General features: G+C 38.9%; 2 protein-coding genes across 5 annotated transcripts in view; one reads left to right on the top strand and one right to left on the bottom strand.

Moving 5' to 3' along the window:
* The window catches only part of LOC143038420 (uncharacterized), an 88,683-nt gene that overhangs the window by 6,581 nt on the left and 54,911 nt on the right, over positions 1-27,191 (top strand). The gene's annotated exons all lie outside the window — the stretch shown is intronic.
* On the bottom strand, positions 7,858-8,625 carry LOC143035504 (uncharacterized). Its single transcript, XM_076202372.1, has one exon. The coding sequence runs from the start codon at positions 8,623-8,625 to the stop codon at positions 7,858-7,860; it is 768 nt and encodes a 255-aa protein (XP_076058487.1).

Below are 27,191 nucleotides of genomic sequence, written 5' to 3'. Positions count from 1 at the left end.
CTCAAAGTCAAAGATCACCTTGACATGAGAGACACACAAACACTTGCTGCAGCCTCCACAAACACAGCACACCCTCTACACTACATAGCAGAACACCCACACACACACAAAGAAATATGAAAAAAAAAAAAAAATCTATATCACACACAAATAATCTCTTCTCCTCCTCCAAAGCCACCAAATACCAGCCTCCGGAAATATATTCATAATTACATCACTCACTGCTCCATTAACTCACTAAAAGATAACACATTAATGCATGCCAGACCCCTGATATCCATCCCTCTAAATCCCATCTCCCACAAAAGAACAGAGTCCACCTGACCAGACTGCGATGCGGCCACCACCCAGCCCTTCTAAGCTACTAGAAGAGACTGAATGACCACATTGTGGACAAATGCCCAGGATGTAACACTTCACCCCATACTTTTCAACATGTTATGGAAGACTGCATTATACACAATCATACACACAAACAACACAATATACACTCTATAAAGGATTTGTGGGAAAACCCTGTTTCGGCTGTGGCATTCCTTGGGGATACAGGGCTGCTCGGAAAGACAATCTAGGGAACAACAACAAGAAAATGTTAATCATAATAGTGCATAGAAATAATAATAAATGACAAAACTCATTATGTAAAGAAAGAAAAAACTAATGGCACTTGAGGGATTAAACAAAACATGAAAATAATTATGATGATATAAATATATCTTACCAGCACCACCTCAGTACTATTGCTGTTGAGGTGGTCTGCTTAGAATCGGGGCAGTAAGCCTTCGCTGGGTCATGTGGTGCCCCTCCATTTGCCATATTAATGAATTAATTTTGACCTTGAATCCACTCACTGTGTTTGCTGCAACTGCCTCTCTTAGCAGATTGTTCCACTCGTTAACAATTCTGTTTGAGAAGAAGTACTTCCTTATGTCAAGTCGTGTTCGTTATTTAAAGATTTTCAGTGGATGTCCTCTTTTTGTTCCCAGATCCATGATGAAGTCCTTGACCCTCAAACCCTCCAGTCCCTTCATCATTTTAAATACTTCAATAAGGTCGCCTCTAACTCTCCTCATTTCTAGTGTCACAAGCCCAGTTTTCTTCAGTCTCTCTTCATAGGGATCATCCTTAATACTGTGCACTATTCTTGTCATCCTTCTTTGCACCTTTTCAATGTTGTCGATATCTTTTTGCAAATAAGGTCTCCATGCTTGATGACAGTAATCTAAATGGGGTCTTACCAGGGATTTCCCCATCTGGGGTATTGGCTGCATGTTATTGTGGTAAAGTAGCATGCAGTTGATACTTTAGGGTCTATATGGGGTGCCCCTATGGACCAGAGCCACAGAAATGATGACACATTTATACTACGACTATCCCTCCATTATGGTGTCCCCCCAACCCCTTGTTACTCTCCTGTACCATTTCTCTGAATATTCATTTTTTTTTTTCGCCTACCCTGTGGTAGGGGAAGAGCAGGGGAGTCCTGCTACCTGTAGCCCCAAAAGGGGACATTCCTAAAAAAAACTAAAGGCATAAGAGGGTCTGGGAGTTTTCCAACCAGTACCCTAAGGATTGGATCTTTTAATGTGTGTGGATGTGGTACAGATGAGAGTAAAAGGGAAGAGATAGGCAGTATGTTTGTGAGAAGAAAGATGAATGTGCTGGCTTTGAGTGAAACTGAAAGGAAGGGGCAACTGTGAGTGTGGGAGTGCAACTGGGAGGTACTCATAAGTGAAGAGGGGACGAGGGAGAGAAGGGGTGGCTATACTAGTAAGTGAAGGGATAAGTAAGTGGGGAGTGGAGTGGAAGGAATTTTCATCAAGGTTGATGTGGATGAAGGTGAAGCTGGGAAAGGAGATGTGGGTTTTTGTAAGTGTGTATGGGCCTGGTAGTGAGAAGAGCATAGAGGAAAAGGAGGCCTTTTGGGTAGATATAAATGAGTGCATAGAGAGATTAGGGAGAAATGTCAATGTAATTGTATTGGGAGACCTTAATGCTAGGGTAGGAAATGAACCAATTGACGGAGTGATTAGGAAGTATGGAGTTCCAGGTAAAAATCATAGTGGAGAATTGATGGAGATGTGTTTTCAAAGGGAGTTGATAGCAAATACAGTGTTTAGGAAGAAATTCAAGCATAAGTACACATGGGAGAGGGTGGTTGATGGAAGGGTGGCAGATAGAGCATTAATGGACTATATATTGGTGACCAGGAGTATGGTAGGAAGAGTTAAAGATGCACATGTTCTAAGGGGAGAGAGTGGGGGAATATCAGATCATTTCCTGGTGGAAGGTAAATTGAGAGTGGAGAATAGGTGGAAAAAGAGGAAAAGGGCAGAAGGCAGGGAGGTACTTAGAGTGAACTGCTTAAATGAGAAAAAAAAAGGAGAATGAGTATAAGAAGAAGCTGAAAGAGGAGTGGGAGGGAGTAAAGGATAGAGTAGAACTAGGAGTGGAGGAGGAATGGGGATGGTTGAAGGAGGGAGTCATAAGGTGTGCAAAGATGGTGTGTGGAACAAGGAGGGCAGGAGGAAATAGAAAGAAGGGTAGTGAGTGGTGGGATGAGGAAGCAAAAAAAGGTGTAGAAGAGAAGATGCAGGCATTCATAGATTGGCTACAAAGTAGGATGAGGGAATCGTATGAGAGGTACAAAGTAAGGAGAAGGGAAGTTAAGCATAAGATAAAGGAGCAGATGTGAAATGGGGTAAAAGTATGACAGAAAATTTTGAAATAAAAAGATGTTTTGGAAGGAAATTAAAAGAGAAAGAGGAGGCGAATCAAGTACCGTAGAGAAGAAAAGGTAAAAAGTGCAGATGGAGAGATGATAATGGAAGAGAAGGCAGTGAGAGGAAGGTGGGCAGAGTATTTTAGGGAGTTGCTAAATGTGAAGGAGGATAGGGAGGGAAAGGTAGTTGCAGTGGGAAGTGCTAAGAAAATGAGTGATGAGTGAGGAAAATGGAGGAAAAATAGTGAAGGATGAAGTGAAAACAGCTGTTAAGATGATGAGAGCAGGCAAGGCACCTGGGTTGGATGGATGCCATGCAGAATGTTTGAAGAAAGGAGGTACAATTATGGTGGACTGGCTGGTGAGGTTATTTAATGTTTGTTTAAGAGAGGGTAGAGTGCCAGAGGACTGGAGGAGTGCCTGTATAGTTCCGCTTTACAAAGGAAAGGGGGACAAGTGTGAGTGTAGTAGTTTCAGAGGGATCATCTTGTTGAATGTAGTTGGGAAGGCTTATGGGAGGGTCTTGATTGAGAGGATTAGGAGAGGAACAGAGGGAGTAATTGGTGAGGAACAGTGTGAGTTTAGGACAGGTAGGGGATGTGTAGATCAGATTTTTGTGGTAAGACATATATGTGAGAAAGCTATAGGAAAAGGTAAGGATGTTTTTTGGGCTTTTATGCATCTGGAAAAGGCTTACGATAGGGTAGACAGGAAGACACTGTGGGAGGTACTGCAGATATATGGGATAGGAGGAAAGCTGTTAAGAGCAGTCAGGAGTTCTTACGAGAGTAGTAGAGCTTGTGTCAGGATTAGAAATGGAGAGAGTGAATGGTTTGAGGTAAAGGTGGGACTTCATCAGGGATGTGTTATGTCGCCCTGGCTGTTCAATCTTTACATGGATGGGATGGTGCAAGAGGTGAATGCAAGGGTAGTGGGTCAGGGGTTGGAGATGATTAATGAAAATGGAGAAAAGTAGGAGGTGAGCCAGTTGTTATTTGCTGACGACACTGTGCTTGTAGCAGGATCAGAGGAGGGATTGAGGAAGTTAGTGACAGAGTTTGAGAGGATGTGTGAAAGAAGGAAGCTGAAGATAAATGTGGGCAAAAGTAAGTTGATGAGATGTACAAGGGGAGAGAGTGACAGCAGGCTGGAAGTGAGCATTAAGGGTGAAAGACTGGAGGAAGTGGATAGTTTTAGATACTTGGGTGTGAATGTGGCAGGAAAAGGAGTGGGGGTTGAGGTAGAATGTAGATTGAGAGAACTGAGTAAATGGCTTGGTGGATTAAAAAGTGTAATGAGAAATAGACATCTGGGAATGGATGCTAAGAGGATGTTGTATGAAGGAGTGATTGTGCCAACAGCACTGTACGGGGCAGAAACATGGAACATGAGAGAGGAAGAGAGGAGTTTGAATGTGTTTGAGATGAAATGTCTGAGAAGTATGATAGGGGTTACTAGCCTAGATAGAGTGAGAAATGAGGAGGAGAACAGGGGTGGAAAGGGTGCTGGGAGATAGGGTTGATGAAAGAGTATTAGGATGGTTTGGACACATGGAAAGAATGTGTGAAGAAAGATTAGTAAAAGAAGTGTGGAAGGCAGATGTGGAAGGACTGAATATGAGGGGGGCATCCTAGGATGAGATGGATGGATGGGGTGAAAGGGGCATTACAAAAGAGAGGAATGTCTGTAGAGTAAGGACGGGAGAGGACAGAAGATAGGGGTGAATGGAGAGGGGTTGTGTATAGATGATGCTGTAATGCATGAGGGGGACTGGGTGGGGGATGGGGGCATGAGGAAGTATGTATGAGAAAAAAATTGACGCAGCCCAAAGGGATTTCTCCCCCGTCTTCTCCTTTTCTGCATGAGGGGACAGAAAGGGGGGGGTCGCCAAATTTATGAAGCGGCCTTGCTGTGGATGTGCTGTCTTGCGACATTACTTCTGACCCAGGGCAGTGGACAGGATACAGGGATGACCCATCATCCAGGAGGTGCCAAGATAAGAGGAAGGGAGGAGGGTGGAAGGGAGTGGAATATATAGGAAATGGAATGGTTGGGAGTGGTTTCTATGCCTTTTTCTTTTTGGCTACCCCCCATGTAAGGGGAAAAATCCTTTGGTATATGATTGTACCAGGGATTTATACAAATTTACTATGTTGTCTTTGCTCTTATACTCTACTGTTCTTCTGACATTTCCCATTACCTGGTTGGGCTTTGAAACCACTTTGGCAAAGTGGGCACTTGGACTGAACGATTTACTTATTTTCACCCTCAAATCTTTCCCCTGATCTACATTCATAATTTCTTGCTCCCCTAGTTTGCGTAATTGATGTTTCCATGGGCAATATGGAGACACTGCACTTTTCCACATTGAATAGTATTTGCCAGGCCTCTGACCAATTATATATAATTATACATTCTGTTTTCCATCCTGTAAGTGTTTGGCATCTTCATGTGTTACTACTTTATTAATTATTTTTGTATCATCAGCAAACTTGAGGATGTGAAAAACAATATTATCATGTAATTTATAAATATAATGAATAATAGAGGCCCCAATATTGATTCCTGGGGTACACCGCTCCTAACCTTCCTGCATTCTGACTTGTGTCCCCTTATGACAACCCTCTGTTTCCTTTCTTTAAGCCAGTCACAAATCCATTCTTGTATGCTCTCTCTTATCCCGTGTGTCTTAATCTTCCTTAACAGCCTCTGGTGTGGAACAGTATTGAAAGCCATAGAGAAGTCCAGGTAGATGATGTCCACAGGGTAGCCTGAACTTATGTAAGATGTTACTCTCTCAAGGAATGTCAGTAGGTTTGTCAGACAAGATCTTCCTGATAAAAAACCATGCGGAGTTTCTTTGATCAAGATGCTTTATTATTGCATCTCTAATCAAAGTTTCCATAATCTTGCTTACTTGAGATGTCAAGCTTATTGGTTTGTAGTTGCAAACAAGTTTCTTTGATCCCTTTTTAAAGATAGATGTCACATTTGCCATCCTCCAACCATCTGGTACTTTTCCAGTCTCCAAACTTCTCTTAGAAATATAACTTAGGGGTTGTGCTGCCAGTCCTTACAAGTTCATGAACACTGCTGGATGTACATTATCATCACCTGTTGATTTCTCTGGATTTAATTTATGTAGGATCTTAATTACTCCCTGAGTAGATAGATTCACCTCTTGTAGCATTTTGTTACTTGTACCAATATAGATCATTCTTTGTTCAGGAATATTTGTAGTAGATTCCTCTGTGTACACTGTGGAGAAATATTTGTCTAAGATATTGACCATCCTCTCATCCTCAGATACCATGTCTCCATTTTCATCCTCCAGTGGTCCAACACTTTCTTTTGTCTTCATTTTATTTTTGGCATATCTATAATATACTTTCAGATCTTCTTTTACTCTCTTAGCTCTCTTAGATTTGTATTTCCTTTTGGCTTGCCTGATGAGCTTTCTTGCTCTATCCCTGGCCCTTTTATTCCTCAAGTAGTCTTCATAGCAGTCCATGCAGTCCATCTCCTGAAATTGTTTCCACGAGCAAATTTATTTTCCCTTGCCCTCAATATATCTCTGTTCCACCACAGTGGTTTCCTTCTCTTATTCTCACACCTCTTTGTAAGTACATAGAGCTTTACTACTTTGTCATATTCTTCAACAACAAAAATTCACATTTCTGAAACTTCTCTGTTTTTGAACTTCTTTCCATTGTATTTTTGCAAATTCTTTTCTCATACCCTTGTACTTCGCATTCCTATAATCAAATTAGTTTTCCCCTGTCAGTGGAAGTATCAAAACTCCCTACATTATGATCACTTGACCCCAGGGGCACCTTTACTTGTACACAATTTACCAGTGTTGGGTCTGAGCTCATCACCAACTCTAGAATATTTCCCCCAGTTGTTGGTTGCTTCACATGCTGAGTAAGAAATTTGTTCATCACTGGATTTAGGAAGGCTTCACCTTCTCATTCTGCCTGTAACAAGTCCCATTTGATGGAACTATGAAGTCCCCACATACAATTACTTGTTCAAATCTCTCACAAGCCTCTTCTTACATGTAAATTTCTCTCATCTTCTTCTGTGGCTGACATACTATGATAGCATACACCCAACACGATATCCCCATTTTCTACTTTAATTTTACACTACACTGATTCTGTCTCGTCACTCATTAAATCCTCTAAAGTACTTGCTCTCATTTCATTTTTGAGATATGCCACACAGCCACCTTCTTTCCTATTCATTCTATCCGTCCTTATCACATCATATCCCTGTAGACTGATTTCTACACAAGATATACCACTATTTGTCCATGACTGTTATCAATGTTACATTGGGATCCTCTTCAAATACCATTTCTTCTAACTCCAACATTTTGTTCAAAATACTTCTAGCATTCAAAAGCTTCCAAGTTTGCATCCAATTGTGTTTTCTATAAGTCTGCATAGTACTGTGGTGGGGGGAAAGAATACTGCCACCAAGTTTTCCCACTTGAATCATAAGAGGCGACAAGAACGGGATGGGAATTAGGACTAGGCATCCTTCTTCCTGTAGCCCCACAGGGGACATTCCTGAAAAATGTAAAGGCATAAGAGGGTCTAGGAGTTTTCCAAACAGTACCCTAAGGTTTGGGTCTTTTAATGTGTGTGGATGTGGTACAAATGAGAGCAAAAGTGAAGAGATAGGCAGTATGTTTGTGAGGACTCTAGGGCAAGTGCCCGACTGACAAGTGCCCGACGGCCATAAGCCCGACGGACATCTTCCCGACGGACATCTGCCCGAATGAACAGTGCCCGATGGACAAATGCCCAATTAGGACAATTGCCCGATTAGGACATTTGCCCGATTATATGTTTTGCTGTCATAAGGATTTAGTATGCGCTTCCTTTAATTATTTATTTTTTCCTCATGGTAAACATTAACAAGGTACAATAAAAGACAAAAATAAAAAGAACATGATTTTTTTTTTTTTTATGGATAAAAATCACATGATAAACATTGATTAAAAAAGACTAGATCTAAAATAGAAAATAAAACTGAAATTTTAAATTATGAGCTATCCCTCTCAAAAAATCTAATACTTCTCGATTTTCATAATCTTCCACAATATTTGCTATTCTTTTGGTTGTATCTTAATATTTTTTTCTTTTTGAGGGAGGCTCTTGTCCTGCCAGCATCTGGTTGATGATTGTATCGTTAAGAGCTTGTTCAGTCTTCAGTACCTGAAGAAAACGCCAGATATTGGGATGACTCGAGGTTATATTTGCCTGTAAATGGTTATGCCATCCTTCCAAGGAATTGATTGTTCGTGGCAAATCATCGCATACGCGATCATGCATATTCCACATACAAATAGGAAAGAGTGGGGTTCCTCTGTTACGTCGTCGTATCCTACCAATAAAAGTATCTTCAAAGTAGTTAATCACTCCATCTGCTTCTTCGCACATACTTTCTTGTAAGTGTTCAAATGCTTGTACAACATAGTCTGCTGGCACAAAAGCCAGGGCTGGTATCATTCGAATGTTTATGGCAAACTCAGCATTGCTCTGATATCTTGATTGCAACCCCTCCGTTTGTACCTTCCGATAAATAGCATGCGAGAGGTGAAAAAAACATCCCTTAATATATGCATTTGGAAAAACATTTGTTAATGCATTCATTGCAGCTTTTTCATAGTCAATCATAATTGCAGATGGATTAAGTCTAGCATTAATAGCCCGAAGTTGGCTGAAAAGTTCTTCATAGGTGGATTGTTGTTTATTTGGTAATAATACAAAAACACAGGGAATTGTTCTTTTAGAAATTAAACAATGAACTGAATATAGTTGGTAGAACAGTTCAGGTACTACTTTGAAGGTGCCATCGCAAAACCACTCACTCGAAGATTGCAAGAGTTGCATATTTTTCTCGGTTGAAAACAAAAGTATACGCTTCTCACCAGGTCCACTGTCGTAAAGTAAGAAATTGTCTTCTTTGCACGTTTTTTTTATATTCATCTGGAATGGCCATCTCATACAAATTTCTCGGTATGGGATGTGGAGCATGTACAGCTTGTTTATATCTTCTGATGGAACGTCTAATTGTGCTCATAGACGGTAGTTGACTCGAGACTCCTTCCGAGACATTCTGTAACGTTTGACATAAAATCTGTTGTGACGATTGTTGGGTTTTAATAGCTTGTTCCTTCATTTCTTCGCGTAAAGATAGAAGATCTTGACGAATGATATCTGGTGCATGAGTGTGTTCATGTGTTTCGCTTATTATTTGATCACCACACAAAGTAATTTTGGCCTTGCAGTTGTTGTGTCGGCGGCGTTCACATTCGTAAAACGTATTTCCAGATGGCAATTCCTTGTTCTTAACATAAACGTAGCCATTATAGCAAAGCTTCAATCCACCACGTTGCGTTTTAACGAATTCCATGGGTGCTTACAAGAGTAAAAAAACTTCCGACACTTCCTGATCCTATACTTTAACAGACTGAAGAAAAATGTTTCCCAACAAAAACATCGGCTATGTACTTTACTAAGGAGATTGTTCATACTCCGGTAGTTTCTCTCTCTCAACTAAATAAGCAGTTGTATATATGTAAATATTCGGGCAGTTCACTTTACTAAGGAGCTTCTTCATAGTCCGGTAGTTTGACATAAAATCTGTTGTGACGATTGTTGGGTTTTAATAGCTTGTTCCTTCATTTCTTCGCGTAAAGATAGAAGATCTTGATGAATGCTATCTGGTGCATGAGTGTGTTCATGTGTTTCGCTTATTATTTGATCACAACGTAAAACGTATTTCAAGACGGCAATTCCTTGTTCTTAACATAAACGTGATTGTTCATAGTCCGGTAGTTTCCTAATCCGGCAATTGTCTGGTAGTTTCTCTCTCAACTATTGTGTGGTTGTATATATGTAAATATTCAGGAAGTTTTCCTAATCGGGCAATTTTCCTAATCGGGCAGTTTTCCTAATCGGGCAGTTTTCCTAATCGGGCAATTGTCCTAATCGGGCATTTGTCCATCGGGCACTGTTCAGTTGGGCAGATGTCCGTCGGGAAGATGTCCATCGGGCATGTGGCCGTCGGGCACTTGTCAGTCGGGCACTTGTCCTGATACCGTTTGTGAGAATAAAGATGGATGTGTTGGCTTAAGTGAAACTAAGTTGAGAGGGAGGGGCGAGTGTAAGTTTGGGAGTGTAGTTGGGAGGTTCTCAGGAGTGAAGAGAGGTCAAGGGAGAGAAGGGGTGGCTATAATAATAAGTAAAGAGATAGGTAAATGTGTAGTGTGGTGGAAGGAGATTTCAACAAGGTTAATGTGGATGAAGAAAGGAGATGTGTGTTTTTGTAAGTGCATATGGGCCTGGTAATGAGAAGAGTGAAGAATGGGAGGCTTTTTGGATAGATTTAAACGAGTGTATAGAGGGTTTAGGGAGAAACGTCAATGTAGTGGTATTGGGAGACCTTAATGCTAGGGTAGGAAATTAACCAATAGACAGTGGTTGGGAAGTGTAGAGTTCCAGGAAAGAATCATAGGGGAAAGTTGATGGTGATGTGTCTAGATAGTTGATAGCAAATACAGTGTTTTAAGAAGAAAGTCAAGCATAAGTACACACGGGATAGGGTGGTGGATGGAAGGGTGGTAGAGCATTCATGGACTGTATAATGGTACAAGTAAATAGGAGTGTAGTAGGAAGAGTTAAGGATGTACATGTTCTAAGGGGAGAGAGTGGGGGAATATCACATCATTTTTTGGTGAAAGGTAAGTTGAGAGTGGAGGATAGATGGAGAAAGAGGAAAAGGACAAAAGTTAGGGAGGTGCTTAGAGTGAACTGCTTAAATGAGAAAGAAAAGGAGGAGTACAAGAAGAAGCTGACAGAGGAGTGGGAGGAAGTGAAAGATGGATTCGAACTAGGAGTGGAGGAGGAATGGAGATGGTTCAAGGAGGGAGTCACAAGGTGTGTAGAGATGGTGTGTGGAACAAGGAGGATGGGAAGAAATAGATGGAAAGGTAATGAGTGGTGGGAGTAGGAAGCAAAAAAGGTTGTACAAGTGAAGAAGTGAGCTTTCACAGATTGGTTGCAAAACAGGACGAGGGAATCATATGAGAGGTACAAAGAAAAGAGAAGTAAACCATAAATTAAAGGAGGCAAAGAGGAGAGCAGATGTGAAATGGGGTAAGAGTATGACAGAAATTTTTGAAATTTAAAGATGTTTTGGAAAGATATTAAGAGAGGAAGAGGAGGCAAATCAAGTAGAGAAGAAAAGGTAAAAGGTGCAGATGGAGAGATGATAATGGAAGAGATGGGAGTGAGAGGAAGGTGGGCAGAGTATTTTAGGTAGTTGCTAAATATGCAGGAGGATAGGGAGGGAAAGGTAGTTGCAGTGGGAAGCGCTAAGAAAATTAGTGATGAGTGAAGAAAATGTAGGAGAAATAAGGAAAGATGAAGTGAAGGTAGTTGTTAAGATGATGACAGCAAGTAAGGCACCTGGGTTGGATGAATGCCATGCAGAATGTCTGACAAAAGGAGGTACAGTGATGGTGGACTGGTTGGTGGGGTTATTTGATGTTTGTTTAAGAGAGGGTAGAGTGCCAGAGGGCTGGAGGAGTGCCTGTATAGTTCTGCTTTACAAAGGAAAGGGGGACAAGTGTGAGTGTAGTAGTTTTAGTGGGATCAGCTTGTTAAGTGTAGTTAGGAAGGTTTTTGTGAGGGTCTTGATTGAGAGGATTAGGAGAGGAACAGAGGGAGTAATTGGTGAGGAACAGTGCGAGTTTAGGACAGGTAGGGGTTACGTAGATCAGATTTTTGTGTAAGACAGATATGTGAGAAAGCTATAGGAAAAGGTAAGGATGTTTTTTTGGGCTTTTATGGATTTGGAAAAGGCTTATGACAGGGTAGACAGGAAGGCACTGTGGGAGGTATTGCAGGTAAATGGGATAGGAAGAAAGCTTCTAGGAGCTGTCAAGAGTTTTTACAAGAGTAGTAGAGTGTGTGTCAGGATTAGAAATGGAGAGAGTGAGTGGTTTGAGGTAAAGGTGGGACTTCATCAGGGATGTGTTATGTTGCACTGGCTGTTCAATTTATACATGGATAGGGTGGGTGAGAGGTAAATGCAAGGGTAGTGGGTCAGGGATTGGAGATGGTTAAAGAAAATGGAGAAAAGTGGGAGATAAGCCAGCTGTTGTTTGCAGACGACACTGCGCTTGTAGCGGGATCAGAGGAGGGATTGGGGAAGTTAGTGACAGAGTTTGAGAAGGTGTGCGAAAGAAGGAAGTTGAAGATAAATGTGGGTAACAATAAGGTGATGAGATGTACAAAGGGAGAAAGTGGCAGCAGACTGGAAGTGAGTATTAAAGAAGAGAGACTGGAGGAAGCAGATAGTTTTAGATACTTGGGTGCAAATGTAGCGGGAAAGGGAGGAGTGGGGGTGGAGGTAGATTGTAGATTGAGAGAAGCAAGTAAATGCCTTGAGGGATTAAAAAGTGTAATGAGAAATAGACATTTGGGAATGGATGCTAAGAGGAGATTGTATTTACCTAGTTGTATTTACCTAGTTGTATTTTGCGGGAAGGGGAGCTATGCTCGTGTTGTCCCGCCTTTGTATCTTGCAGTGTCTAGTTTGTTTTTAAACTCATGAATGGTTTTTGCGCATACTATTTCATTGTCCAGTTTGTTCCAAGTGTCCAAAACTCTATGAGGAAAACTGTTTTTCTTCAGTTCTCTTCTATAGCTATGTTTTTTTATTTTCTTTCCATGTCCTCTTGTGTTTCTTTTGTCCCAGTTAAGTAAATTCTCACTATCGAGTACCTCTGTGCCTTTCATGATTCTGTAGATGGTCAATAGGTCACCTCTCTCTCTTCTTTGCTCCAGTGTCGGTAACTCCAGTTTAGCCAATCTCTCTTCGTATGATAGGTTTGCAAGTGCAGGTGCCATTTTTGTAGCTGCTCTTTGGATTCTTTCTATTTTCTTTATATTCTTTTTGGTACTGGGGGACCACAATGTCGCTGCATACTCTAATCTAGGCCTTATCAATGTAACCAATATTTTTTTCATCATGTCTTCGTCCAAGTATGTAAACGCCACTTTTATTGATCTTAGCAAGTTGTAAGTCTCCCCGACAATTTTGTTAATCTGTATATCATAGGACAAGTCGTTCGTGATAATTACTCCCAAATCTTTTTCGGATCCTACTTTCTTTACTTCTTTGGTTCCAATTGTATATTTTCCTGATATTCTGTTTTTGCTTTTTCCAAACTCCATTATGCTACACTTCTTCGTATTAAAGTCCACTTCCCATTTCTGACTCCAGTTCCATACCCTATTTAGGTCTTCTTGCAGTGCTTCACAGTCCTCATCAGTTTCTATTTTCCTTAACAGTTTGGCGTCATCGGCAAAGAAGCTCATGTAGCAGTTCACGTCCTCATCCATGTCATTCATATAGATAGCAAACATTATTGGTGCCAGCACAGATCCTTGCGGTACTCCACTGATCACCTCTTTCCAGTCTGAATATTTTTCTCTGAGCACTACTCTCATCTTTCTACCAGTCAGAAAGTCCTCTATCCATTTTAGTAGGTTTCCCTGTATTCCTCCTATGTGTTCCAGTTTTTTTAGTAGTTTTCTGTGTGGTACTTTGTCAAAGGCTTTTTGCAAGTCTAGGAATGCACAATCAGCCCATCCATTTCTTTCTTGCACTATGTCTATTAGTCTTGAGTAAAAGCATATTAAGTTTGTGGAGCATGATCTTCCTTGTCTGAATCCGAATTGTCTTGGGTTTAATATGTCATTGTCTTCCAGATGTTTTACCCATCTATTCTTGATTATTTTCTCACAAATTTTGGCAATGGTGCTTGTTAGTGATACTGGCCTATAGTTGGTGGGTTCTTCTTTGTTTCCTCCTTTGTGTATTGGTACAATGTTAGCGTTTTTCCAGTCCTCGGGTATCTTTCCTTCTTTGAGTGAGCTGTTTATTAAGATGTGTATTTTGTCTGTTAGTTCTTCTTTGCACTCCTTTAGAATCCAATTTGCAATACCGTCCGGGCCATGTGATTTTCTGACATCCAGCCTTGATAAATGTTCTGATATTTCCTTTAGTGATGCTGTAAAATCATTCATGAGGGGAGATTTCTTGTTTTTGTCTATGTCACAATTCGGTATTTTCTCTCTGGTGAAAACAGATTTAAAGTGATTGTTCATGACTTCGGCCATCTCTAAATCTTCTGTGTATTCTATGTTTCCTTGGCATAGTTTCACCAATTCCTGTTTGTTTTTAAGTTTACCATTCACATACCGATAGAATAGTTTGGGTTGCTCTTTGCATTTGTCTATAATATCCTTCTCATGGTTCCTTTTCTCCTCTCTTCTCACATTAACATACTCATTTCTATAGTTAACATAAATTTGCCATTTGCTTTGTTTTTTGTCTTTTCTCCACTTTTTCCAAGCTTTGTCCCTTCTGTCTTTTGCCTCACTGCATCTTTTGTTGAACCAACATTTAATGTACTCTCTCTCTCGCTTTTGTCTTGGTACATGCCTGTTTACCCCTTCATTGTAGTTTTCCATCAATATATTCCATTTCTCTTCCACTGCTGTTTCTTCCCTGTAAAATATTTCCCAGTTTGCATTCCGGAAGAATGTCTTTAGTTTTGTAAAGTCTGTTTTGTTGTACCTCAGTCTTCCTTTCCTATGCTTTTCGTTCCTCTCTATGTCTATTTCTTCCTTTAGTATAGTTTCGATGAGTACATGGTCACTCTTTCCAATTGGTGTCTCATACTGGACTTTATGCACTATTTCAGGCTCTGTTGTAAATATTAGATCTAGTTTCGATGGCTCTTCATTATTTCTGTACCTTGTGTTTTCATGGACCCATTGGGTCATTGTGTACTCCATGGTCATATCTAGCAGTACATTGCCCCACGAGTCATCTCCTCCTTGCACTGTCATGCTGTCCCAACAAATTTCTTTGCAATTGAAGTCCCCCATAACTACCAGATTACCCTTACCCATTAATATCTCATTGAGTGATTTTCTTGTGTCATCTAGCATTTTTTTATGTTCAATTTCTTTCCAAGCGCTTGTTTTTGGAGGCACATAAGTCACCACAAACTTTCTACTTTTCATATTCTTGCCTTCGACTTTTATCATGATCAATTCAGCATTACCTTTGCCCTCTGCAATTTTTGTCACCTTTAGGTCTTTCTTGGCCAAGAACATGATTCCCCCTCCCTGTTTCTTGTCCCTGTTTTTTATCCAGTAGTTGTATAAACCTTGTCCGATAACAGTGGATGGTATTTCACCTCATTGTATGGGGCAGAAACATGGAACATAAGAGAGGAAGAGATGAGGAGTTTGAATGTGTTTGAGATGAGGTATCTGAGAAGTATGATAGGGGTTACTAAGCTGGATAGATTGAGAAACGAGGAGGTGAGGAGAAGAATAGGGGTGGAAAGGGAGTTGGGAGATAGAATTGATGAAAAAGTATTGGGATGGTTGGGACACATAGAAAGAATGAGTGAAGAAAGATTAGTAAAAGAGGTGTGGAAGGCAGAGGTAGAAGGAGTGAACATGATTGCTCGACCTAGGATGAGATGGATGGATGGGGTAAAAGGGGCTTTGGGAAAGAGGGGGAATGTCTGTTGAAGAAGGATGGGAGAGGACAGAAGATGGGTGAATGGAGAATGGTTGTATATGAATGATGCTGTGATACATGAGGTGGAATGGGTGGGGGTTGGGGGGTGAAGGAGTATGTGTGAGAAATAATTTGATGCAGCCTGAAGGGATTTCTCCCTGTCTTCTCCTTTTCTGCATGAGGGGACAGAGAGGGGGGGTCATCAATTTAATGAAGCAGCTTTGCTGTGGATGTGCTGTGTCTTGTGACACTACTTATGACCCAGGGCAGTGGGCGAGATGCAGGGATGACCCATCATCCAGGAGGTGCCAAGATAAGAGGGTGGAGGGGACTGGAGTATGATAGGGATGGAATGTGTGGGAGTGTTTTTTATGCCTTATGTTTTTTGGCTACCTCCCTTATAAGGGGGGAAAATCCTTTGGTATATGTTAGTATTTATGTACATTCTATGTTTTAAACCAATTAAATCTGGGTCTGGGAATTCCCCATAGCCATGCTTAACTGGTGTTCTGACATTTTTGGTCTCTGAACTTGTTCTGCCAACACTGTTTCTCTGTCTGCAATCTTTCCTCACCTTATCACCAAGTTCTTCCCCTCATGGTCTTTTCTGTGCTTAATATCCTTCCTCAACTTGTAGTCCTATTTACTATCTAACCTGGTCATATCCCTGTATAAATACTTTACTCCATGCTCCCTTATTCCAAAGCCTCTTGGCATTTTTCAACACTAATTTTTTCTGATATGGGCTCCCAGGCTTCACAATCATCACCCCTGGTCTGGGGCTATTGTTCTCAGTGTCATGGCTTTATGGAATTCTTGTTATCTCCACTAGAATATTCTTGAAAAAGTGATTCACTACATGTTCATCATTTTTCATGTGACCAATTTCCTGGGGATCATTTCTCACATCAACCTTTTCAATTTCTTCTGTCCCCTTAATGATAACATCGCATTCCTTAGTTTCCTTTTCTATAGCCTCGTGTATACCCTCACCATTTTTCTAGTTTCATTTCTAAAAGTTCCACTCCTCATATTCTCAATGTTATCAAATATGTTCTTCATCTGAGCCACTCTTCCTGTAATTTGTCTTTACTATCCTTCAAATTATTTAAAGTTTCAGCACATCAACAGCCTTGTTATTACACCATGTGCTGATACTAATAACTTAACATAAGAAAAAATTAGCACAAAAATTTACTAGACCTAACAGTAACTGCACTCACAAACTTTTTACATATACAATAGTTAAGTAAACATAGGGAAAAAAAATTAAGCATTGGAAGCAGCACCATGATATATAAGAAACCTGATAATATATAAAAAGATCCTGATTTCTGGAAACAGTTGAGAACTGAAAACATTTTTAACCTGACCCTTACAGGTATTTTTATTGGTAACACACTCATATTTGAAGGGAGGTCTTTCCATAGTACAGTACTGTGTGATAAAAGCTGTTTTACAGAAGGAGCCAAAGTGTCTGATTTGGTAGCAGCCTGAGCTGTTTCTGGTGCGGTAATGTAGTAATGGCTGGAAATTGGATCTTGGTAATTTAGAGCATTATTTTTTAGATGTATACTTGGTTTAATTTCAGTCATTTAATTCTAATCAACAGGCAACATAGTTTTACAAATTCACCCTATCCTACAAGGGAAGCCAAACATAAATCTTATGATTTTATTTTGAGCCACCTGCAGTCTAGACTGATATCTTTTGGAGAGTGAACTGTACCATGAACTACAAGCATAATCATAATGGCTTTGAATAAGTGCAGACACCAGTAGTTTCCTGGTTTTTAAGTTGAAATTTTTAGCATTTCTGTACAAAAATTTTGTTTTGTTAGATCACTTAGTGAGTATTAGTTATGCCCTCTCCAGACAAAGTTTAATTTCATGTCACTCCTAAGTAGGTAGCCTGTTTTTTAGACTCTATTTCAATAGCACCAGATTTGACTTTTAAACCATCATACTTTTTCAGTTTACTGCTGGATCCAAATGATATAGATTCAGTAATACCAAAATGTAATGACAGTTTATTATCCATTAGCTATTCTTGTATAGCAGCCAGTTCAGTGCCTAGGACCTTCTATAGTTCTGATGTATCCTTGCCTGAAACAATCAAAGCTGAACCATCTACATAAAGCAGAATTTTATAGTCCACAACAGTTGACATATTGTTCACATATATCGGAAATAGAAGAGGTCCCAAGATTGAGCCCTGAGGCCCACCACAGGTAACATTGCATTTACAGGAATTGAAATTATTTACATGAACAACATGTTTTCTGTCAGTTAAATAAGATCTGAACTATTTGATTGTTGCTTATACCAAGTGCAGTCATTTTCTGAAGAATGATCCCATGATTCATGGTATCAAATGCCTTTTTAAAGTCTTAAAGACCCATACCAGTATATCTACCCATACCACATTCCTGTCTAATGTAATCATGTAAATAAATCAAACACATACCAATTAAGTATCCTGTAAGGAAACCAGATTAAAGTTTATACAGATAATTTTCCACAAGGAAACCATTCAATTTGTATACAGTTCATTCAGAAGCCTTTGACATAACACTTAAAACAGATACCAGCCTATAATTACCCACATCAGTTTTGCCACTCCTTTTATGTAGTGCCATTCTAGCTAATTTTAGGTCATGTGACACTTTACCTGAATTGATTAAAAAATTTAAAATGTTTTATGTTATGAGCAATAATAAGGGCATCGTCCTTCACAAAATGTGCTGGGATGTTGTCCATACTAGAAACCTTACTAAGATTCAGATCTTCTAAAATGTTTACAAATATTTTTATAATAGATTAAGATAACTGAACACAGCAGTTTAGAACTGACTGGAGAGTGCATTATATGCAGCATTTAATTATTGACACCATGTGAACTGGAATATTTGTACAATAAGCTGCCTAATACTCCATTTGTTGGTGGAGCATTAATTTTGGTGGTCTGTCTTTGGGGAGGATTTTGGTTTGTGTATGCAGTTGTTTAAGAGCATGCTTTAAAAAACCCATACTGTTACATAACACCACAAGAGCTATTAAAGAATTCCAAAAGTTAACCCATATCAGGTTGGGGGAAAAAAAAAAAAAAAAAAAAAGTGGCATCCAATATCAAGGTCAAATTGGATGTGAGTTGTCTTAAGGTAGTGAGACACTAGTATTTCTTGTTAGCATGCTACTTGCTTTGATTTTTGAGATCTATGCTATTGACTCTTGCTGCTGGGAAAAGTGGATAGTATGCTGGGAAGAACCTACAAGTTTTGCTTCTCAATTGAGTGCTCAAATGAGCCTTCATTCTTAGCCTTCATATATATAATATAAATGAGATTGACACTATACACTTATTCAAGCATTAAAAACAATAGGAAGTCTGTTTTGTTTTTTTTTCCATTTGACTACCACAGTAATAGACTTGCTTGTAAACATAGCCCCGTTGAAAAGGCATTGCATCCCAAGATTTCTGACAGCAACATGGAGAAAGTCTGCCTGTGGTTCTAAAAAAGTGCCTTTTCATAAGATGAATAGGAATTCTGAACATATATATAATATGTGTACAGACGCTCCTCTACTTACGTTCATTCGTTTTACGTTTTTTCAATTTTACGTTTGAACTGACGGTAAAAAAAAAAATTGTAAAAAAAAAATTTTTGAGTGAATTTTTTAGTTTACCGCGCTCTCTGTAGTTCAAAGGATACTTGCGCACGACGCTGCGTCCATTGTTTACATTGCGCAGACAAACTGAAAATGCCTTGCCTCCTCCTCCTCCCCCTCCTCCTCCACCATCTCAATTTATGTTGCTTGAATTTAATCTATTTGAAATTAATGTTATTATTTTACAATGTTATGTGTTTAATTAATGATTTAGGGGTGTTTTATAAGATACGGTAATAGAATTTACCGATGTATAGTACAGTAACAACTTACGTTCATTTTCAACTTACGTTCGGCCGTTCGGAACGTAACTAAAACGTAAGTTGAGGAGCGTCTGTATATGTAATACTGATGACCCATTTTCGGAGAAGAATAAGCGAAAGTATAAAGATCTGTATATTTCAATCACTAACTGTGATCCTCTTCAGCAGATGTGAATTACAGAGTAGAGAACAATGTGTATTTATACATAAGTAGTGAGGTAAGCAGGAAGGGACGGGGGCTTGGGTCACGTGTCCGGCGTCACGTGGACCTTGGTGGCTTTTGTCCACTGCTAATGTAAAAGCACAGTTAGTGATCGAAATATACAGATCTTTATACTTTCGCTTATTCTTCTCCGAAAGTGGGTCATCAGTATTATTTTACAAATGTGCTACGACATAACTTTGTTGCGGATATGTATATGTATATACAGGTACTCCTTGTTTAACGACGACAATTGGGACCAGCGCGCCGTCGTTAACCGAATTGGTCGTTAAGTGAAAGTGTATACATATATGTACATGTACTGTATGTACAACGTCCAGCAATACATGTATCTTTATTTTCGTGTATTTTTCCTCTTTTATACAGTACATTAAAGCTTTATTTACTGTTTATTTACGGTGGTTAGGTTCCTAAAATTACCGTATACAGGTAGTCGTCGACTTACGACCTATGCGACTTACGACCTATGCGACTTACGACTGATCGACTTTACGACCACGAGATAGTGCAATAATATTTGACATTTAACAGAGTAATAGAATTGCAATGTTGTGTCTGGCAGCGCAGAACAATTACTCTGCACGCCGCGAGACGCTAGTATGATAGTTTTCGCAGGCTGCCGACAGCGTCAGCATCCCAGCCAGCTAAATATTCTTTCAATTTTTTGTTTGAAGTAAAATCTTTCCTAATTTTGCATTGCATTTTGTATTTTTGTATTTCTATATGTTTTCAATTAATAAAATGTAACAATATTTTTTTTATGACTAGGCTAGTTTGTCGATAACAGTATGTTCGGTACAGTACGTAAACGGAAAGAATGTGTTTTGAAATAAAAAAAATTCCTAATTTTGCCTTGCATTTTATATTTTTATATGTTTTGCAATTAATAAAATGTAACAGTAAAACTTTTTTATGCCTAGTGTGTTGTCGATAACAATATGTTCGGTACAGCATTTTGTATTTTTATGTTTTGCGATTAATAAGATGTAACAGTAAACTATGTTTATGCCTAGTCTGTTGTCGATAACAATATTTATGGTACAATACGTAAACGAAAAGAATGTGTTTTGAAATAAAAAAAAAGTCCTAATTTTGCTTTGCAATGATTTTATTGTAACCATCAAAAAAGTATTTGTAGGTCAAAGATAACAGGACTTTATTCAGTATGCGTAGGCCTAGGCTACGTTTCCTAACGAAAACTATAAAAAAGTTAATGAATATTAAACAACGTAGCTCAAAGATAATAAGATTTTATTCAGTATGCATACGTTTCTTAAAGAAAGTCTGATGGTAAAATAATAAAAAGGTTAGAAAATGCTTGTACAGTATTAGATATCATAGGTTAAAGATGATAGGATTTTATTCAGTATGCTTATGCCTAGGCTACGTTTCCCAAAGAAAATCAGATAAAATTATAAAAAGGTTAAGAAATACTATACAACATAGTTCAAAGATGCTAAGATTATTTCAGTATGCTAAATATAATATACAATATATATATACAGTAACAAAAAATATTTAACCCCTTCCATACGGTGCCGCACACGTAGGCGTCATGGACTTAGATCTCGGTGGCAGCAGCCAATGCCAGCCGTACGACGTGTCGCAGTAATATTCGCATCATAAAATATAGTCACCGCTTATATCGATCGTTCTCTCTTCACCCGTGAATTTTGATAACCATAGAAAATGCGATTACAAAAGAATTAGAAAGAATGTCATTATGGAGGGGCGACTACAATAAATATAATCAAGACGCCGATATGGCAGCCTCGTGAATACACTCGCTCCCCATGACGCCTACGTGTGCGGCACCGTATGGAAGGGGTTAAAGGGTAATATATACTGTATATATATATAAAGACCGACTTGCGTCCAGATCGACTTACGACCTGTCTGTCGGAACCGAACTCGGTCGTAAGTCGACAACTACCTGTATGACCAAATCCGCGTATGCTGACATTCCATATTGAATATCGGGGTATTTTTTTAGTTTCGACCATGGGCGCAATATAGCAATAGAAAATTAATTATTGATTTTGTAAATTAAAATGTATCAGCGTAATATGCAATTTTGTGGGCGGAAATGAAAGTAAAAAATACCTTGCTACAAGAAAATATGCTAATGAACGAAGTCGGTAGCATAGGCTCGGGACGCCATCTTGTCTGCCAACGTCTCTCACGACGACGACAACGAGGAGGAGCCGGATGACATTTAATTTGCAGGTAATGATTTATTAAACACAGGTTAGGTTAGTTTAGTTTAGTTTAGATGAATTAACTTATCATCCTTTCATTTCTTCGACATCGGCATCTATCATAACAAACATGGTGTACCATTCGTCCGACATGACTTCGTTACTAACGAAATCGGTTTTAGCATTTTTTGTTATTTCCGCTCACAAAATTGCATATTACGTTGATACATTATAATTTACAAAATTAATAATTAATTTTCTATTGCTATATTGCGCCCATGGTCGAAACTAAAAATTTACCACTACCGGTATACACTGTACCCCAGGTAGTTTTTGCAGCTTGCAGGATGGTAATGTAGACCTAAGCTTCAGAACACTTTACCTCACAGCTAATATCCACTGTACAAGTTCATTTATAACATCATACAAATTTGCCTCGGCCAACTTAATTATTGTACACAACGTTGTAACTTCGGGAGATTTAGTTAAACGACGTCATAAAGCCCGTCGTTACTCCGAATTGTCGTTAACTGAGTAGGTTGTTAAACGAGGAGTACCTGTAATATGCTTCTGGAATGCAGGTGATACTTGGTGGAAAGCTTTGTTATTGTTTTCACTAGCTGCCAGCCATAAAGTTAATGTAAAAGATTCCCTGTGTAGATACACAAGAGTTTGCTAGCAAAGCAAGTTGCAAAAGCAAATAGCATGCAAGTGATAAATGACTTGTGTTCTGCCACCTTTATAGTCAATACATGATATTTTAATATCCTCACAAGAGTTTGCTAGCAAAGCAAGTTGCAAAAGCAAATAGTATGCAAGTGGGAAATGACTTGTGTTCTGCCACCTTTACAGTCACTACATGATATTTTAATATCCTCTCAACTACCCTCCCATCCATCACCCAATCCTATGTATAATTATACAGTACTTCTTTCTGTTCTGAAAGTGTTCTTTATCATAATTTCCCATTCAATACACTTATTTAATATCTTTTCTTGATAGTTCCTTCTTACCACCCTATACCTCCTTGCTGCTCCATCTGTTGGCTCATCTCATACTCTAGCATTGAGATACCCTGTACTATATTTCTTTTCTTTGTAGTTTCTTCTTACCAACCTATACCTCCTTGCTGCTCCATCTGTAGGCTCATCTCATACTCTAGCATCGATATCCCCTGTATTATATATCTCCAAAACTCTATACACTCATTTGAATAAATCTAAAATGTTCCCCTCTCCACTCATTATCAGAAGCCCATATTTCCATCCGAGTTTCACCTTTGACCACAGTATTCTTGAAGACCTTTCTCTCCACTCCATAATGTACTTACCTATCTCATCATTAACAACAGTGCCACTCCTCTTTTGCCCCTTACCATTCCTGACATCTTGCCCACCTATGCTCCAGAACTCCAAATCACCCTTACCTTTCAGATGTGTTTCACTCTAAACAAGTATATCCATTTTTTCACAAGCAACCAATCTCATCCCATTTAATTTCATGTCTACCACATTAATGCACATTTGATAACCTAATTACTAGGGTTCTAGTTTGTGTCTTTTTCCCAGAGTCTCTTATGACTTGTTTTTCATAGCAGAAAAATACAGAGTAGGGATCCTTAGCCTCCTCAGTCTTACAAAGGAAGAGCATGCCAGCAGGAGAAATTTTGATCTTGCATCTTCCCCATTACCCTGTATCAGAAGTAATGCAGCAAGACATCACATCCACAGCAAGGCCACTTCATTTAATCGGTGACCTCCCGTTCTCCATCCCCTCATACAGAAACATTGAAGACAGGGAGAAATCTCTTTGGGCTCCATCAAAATATAATTCACACATAACCACTTCCTAACCACCCATCCCCCACCCACTCCCTTCCATTCATCACATTATCATCAGTACACAGCCATTCTCCACTCACCCCTATCTTCATCCTCTGCTTGCTGAACACTGTTATCTATAAAATTTATATGTGTATATATTTACACCACACATATGTACAAATGAAAAAATGAGAGAAGAACGGAGACTGAAAAGAATGATTTTTTTTGGAAACTACTGGACCTGAGGCTGAGAAAATGGTACATAAAAAAAGGAAACATAAGCCAAAAGAGATGAAAAGAAAAAATTGAAAATAGCATATGCTAACATGGTATGATTTCAGGACTAAATGAATTAAACAATTATGTGTTAATAGAGAAACCAGACATAATAGGAATTGTGGAGACAAAATTAAAAGGTCTACCACCATTGAATACTATGGGACAAAGTTTATACAACCATTGGGTGAAAAATAGAACAGAGAAACAGGGTGGAAGAGTCATGTTTTTGACCAAGAAAGGTTTAAATGTGACAAAGATAACAGAAGGAAGAAGTAATATGGAATTGATTATGATTAAAGTTGAAAAAAGAAACGTGAAAAGTAGAAAATTTATAGTAATATATGTGCCCCCAAAAACACAGGCTTGGACAGATTGTCATTCGAAAATACTGGAAGACACAGAGAATCCATTAATTGAATTATTGAAAGAAAGAGGAAACATAGTAATTATGGGTGACTTTAACTCAAAAGAAATATGTTGGGAAGAAATGACAGTGAAAGGTGGAGAACTTTAGGGAAATATTCTACTGGATATGACCATTGAATACACATTGAATCAATGAGTAAAGGAAAATACCAGGTATAGAAACAATGAAGAACTGTTGAGACTAGATTTAATATTTGCATCAGAGCCTGAAATTGGTGATAAAATAGAACACAAGACACCAATTGGGAAGAATGACCACATACTAATAGAGTTCGAACTAAAAGAAGAAATTTATTTGAGAAGAAATGAGAAACATAGAACAGGAAGACTAATGTACTACAAAGTGGATTTTAAAAATTTTAGAAAAAAAAATCAAAATGCAAACTAGGAAAAATTCTCAAATGAAGAAACAAAGATGGAAGAGACATGGAACATATTAAAAGAAAATTACAAGGAGGGAACAGATAATTATGTACCAAAGAAGAAACAAGAACGGGTGTGCTGGTATAACAAAAAGTGTAGTGAGGCTTAAGATAAAGAGACAAAGCCTGGAAAAGATGGAAAAAGAACAAAAAAATGACCAAATGACAAATATACATCAAACTAAGAAACAAATATGTAAAAACATGTAGGGAAGAAAAAAGAAACTATGAAAAGGACACAATAGAAAAATGCAAGGACCAACCTAAACTATTCTACAGGTATGTAAATGACAAAACTAAAAGATAAACATGAAATAATGAAACTGTGTGAAGGAAATAATATATAGATGATGTAGAAATGGCTGAAATTGTGATAAAACATTTTAAATCTGTATTCACAATTGAAAGTTCACAAAATTGGGAGGAAGGACAGAGAGTAAGATCCTCAATGAAAGAAATAACCATGACACAGAAAGAAATAAGGGACCAAATAAAAAACTTGACATCAGAAAGTCACATGGGCCGGATGGAATTGCAAATTGGATATTGAAAGAATGAATAGATGAACTAACGAGCAAAATTAACAAGATAATTGATTTCTTACTGAAAGAAGGAAAAATACCACAAGATTGGAAAAATGGAAATATTGTACCAACATACAAAGTAGAGGACAAAGAAAATTCAACCAACTATAGACCGGTCTCCCTTACAAGTACAATAGCAAAAATATGTGAAAAAGTTATCAAAAGTAAATTGATTAAACATTTGGAAGAGAATAATATACTAAATCCAAAACAATTTGGATTTAGACATGGAAGATCATGTGCCACAAATTTTATATGCTTTTACTCAAGGCTAATAAGAATAATACAAGAAAGGGACAGATGGGCAGATTGTGCCTTCTTAGATTTACAAAAAGCATTTGACAAAGTACCACACAAAAAGCTACTAAGAAAAATTGAAACAATAGGTGGAGTATAAGGAAAGTTATTAGAATGGATGAAAGATTTCTTGAATGGGAGAAAAACGAGGATGGTATTTAGACAAGAACTTGACCTGGGAAGAAATGAAAAATGGAGTCCCATATTGGCTCCAATAATGTTTGCCATATACAGTAGAACCTCTACATACGAATTTAATTCGTTCCAGGACCTACTTCATATGTTGAAATGGTCATATGTTAAATCAAATACAGGGGGTCACCGCAATTTGACAGGGATGGGGCGGTCTATCATCAGTCGAACCTGGGTTTTGTCGAATCATGATGCAGTTTTTCCCATAGGAATACATTGTAATTAGGGGGGATAGGGACCGACCTCCAGCCCAGACCCCCTGAAAATATCACTATGACCTCTAAAAAACACTAACTTAGACTAAATCAGTAATATTAAAGGCTTCATTTATATCTAATATTGTTTATTAAACACATTAAGCTGCTGTACAGTACATTTTTGGAAATAAAAACACTTGCAATAAAATCGCTGGAACCAGCCCCTGCTCGCCGTGAATGTTTCTAGTGTCCTGCTGGTGGTGGATGTTGTGGCCTGCAAGTCATCCCACAGTGACAAGGCACGCTCCTGCACGAGCCCCATGCTGATCGGCATCTTGCGTTGTGTCCTGTCCTCTATCCACTTGATCAACATGTCCTTCATTGTGTCGAGACGGGATTCCCTTGAGCCACGGAGAACAAAGGAAGTCGTGGAAGATGTTGATGCAGCGGCCTGGCGGTACTTGTGCCTGTTCTTCCAAATTGTTGATACTGTTGATCTTGGGACACCCATTTCCACTGCAATGGCAGAATGAGCCATACCTGCCTCAAGCTTATCTTTGAAAGGCAGGAAAATGCGGTTCTTAGGGGTGGGGCCGGAGGTGGATTTGCGCGGCATGGTGGAGGTGGAACAGCGGAGTGTGGCTTGCCTCGACTATGGCTGGGGCAAGAGTGAGACAGAGTGGCGCATCGGGAGTCGCGGCAAATTCGACCGGGTGGGTGGCGCGTGAGATTTGAATGTCGAATTGTCGAGTCTGGCTTGTCGAACCTTGAGGGTTGGGTATAAATTAGCTACTGTCAAATTTGCGATAATTCGAATTGTGAATGGTTGAATTCCCATAAGAATACAATGTAATTCATTTAATTCGTCCCACAGCCCAAAAACCTATGATAACTCCTTAATAAATACTGCAGATAATTACACATAGCAATAAAACAAATGCATTACTGTATATAAGAGAGATGTAAATTTTTTTTTATAAGGAAATGATAAATAAAAAGGGTTTTTTATCAATTGCAGTGAAAGCGAACATGGAGAATGTACGAAAACATCAAAATGTCTTAACCACTTCACTCCGGGCCAAAATCTCGCGGGCAGCATTAGCTGCCAGATGTACGATGTTGTGTCATAATACTCGCATCATAAAAAATAGTCACCGCTTATATTGATTGTTCTCTCTTTCGCCCGTGAATTTTGATAACCATAGAAAATGTGATGAAGCCAGTTTAGAGAGTATGTCAGTTACTTAGGGGCAACTACAATAAATATAATCAA

The sequence above is a fragment of the Oratosquilla oratoria genome, chromosome 2 (genome assembly GCF_046742065.1).
Source record: "Oratosquilla oratoria isolate Oo_2021 chromosome 2, ASM4674206v1, whole genome shotgun sequence".
NCBI lineage: Eukaryota > Metazoa > Arthropoda > Malacostraca > Stomatopoda > Squillidae > Oratosquilla > Oratosquilla oratoria.
The sequence above is the reverse complement of the archived record's forward strand: the minus strand, read 5'-3'. Positions and strand labels throughout refer to the sequence as shown.

Bases quoted from the DNA above. Each gene is read 5' to 3' on its own strand.
- LOC143035504 (XM_076202372.1), bottom strand. From the start codon at position 8,625: ATGCAACTCTTGCAATCTTCGAGTGAGTGGTTTTGCGATGGCACCTTC.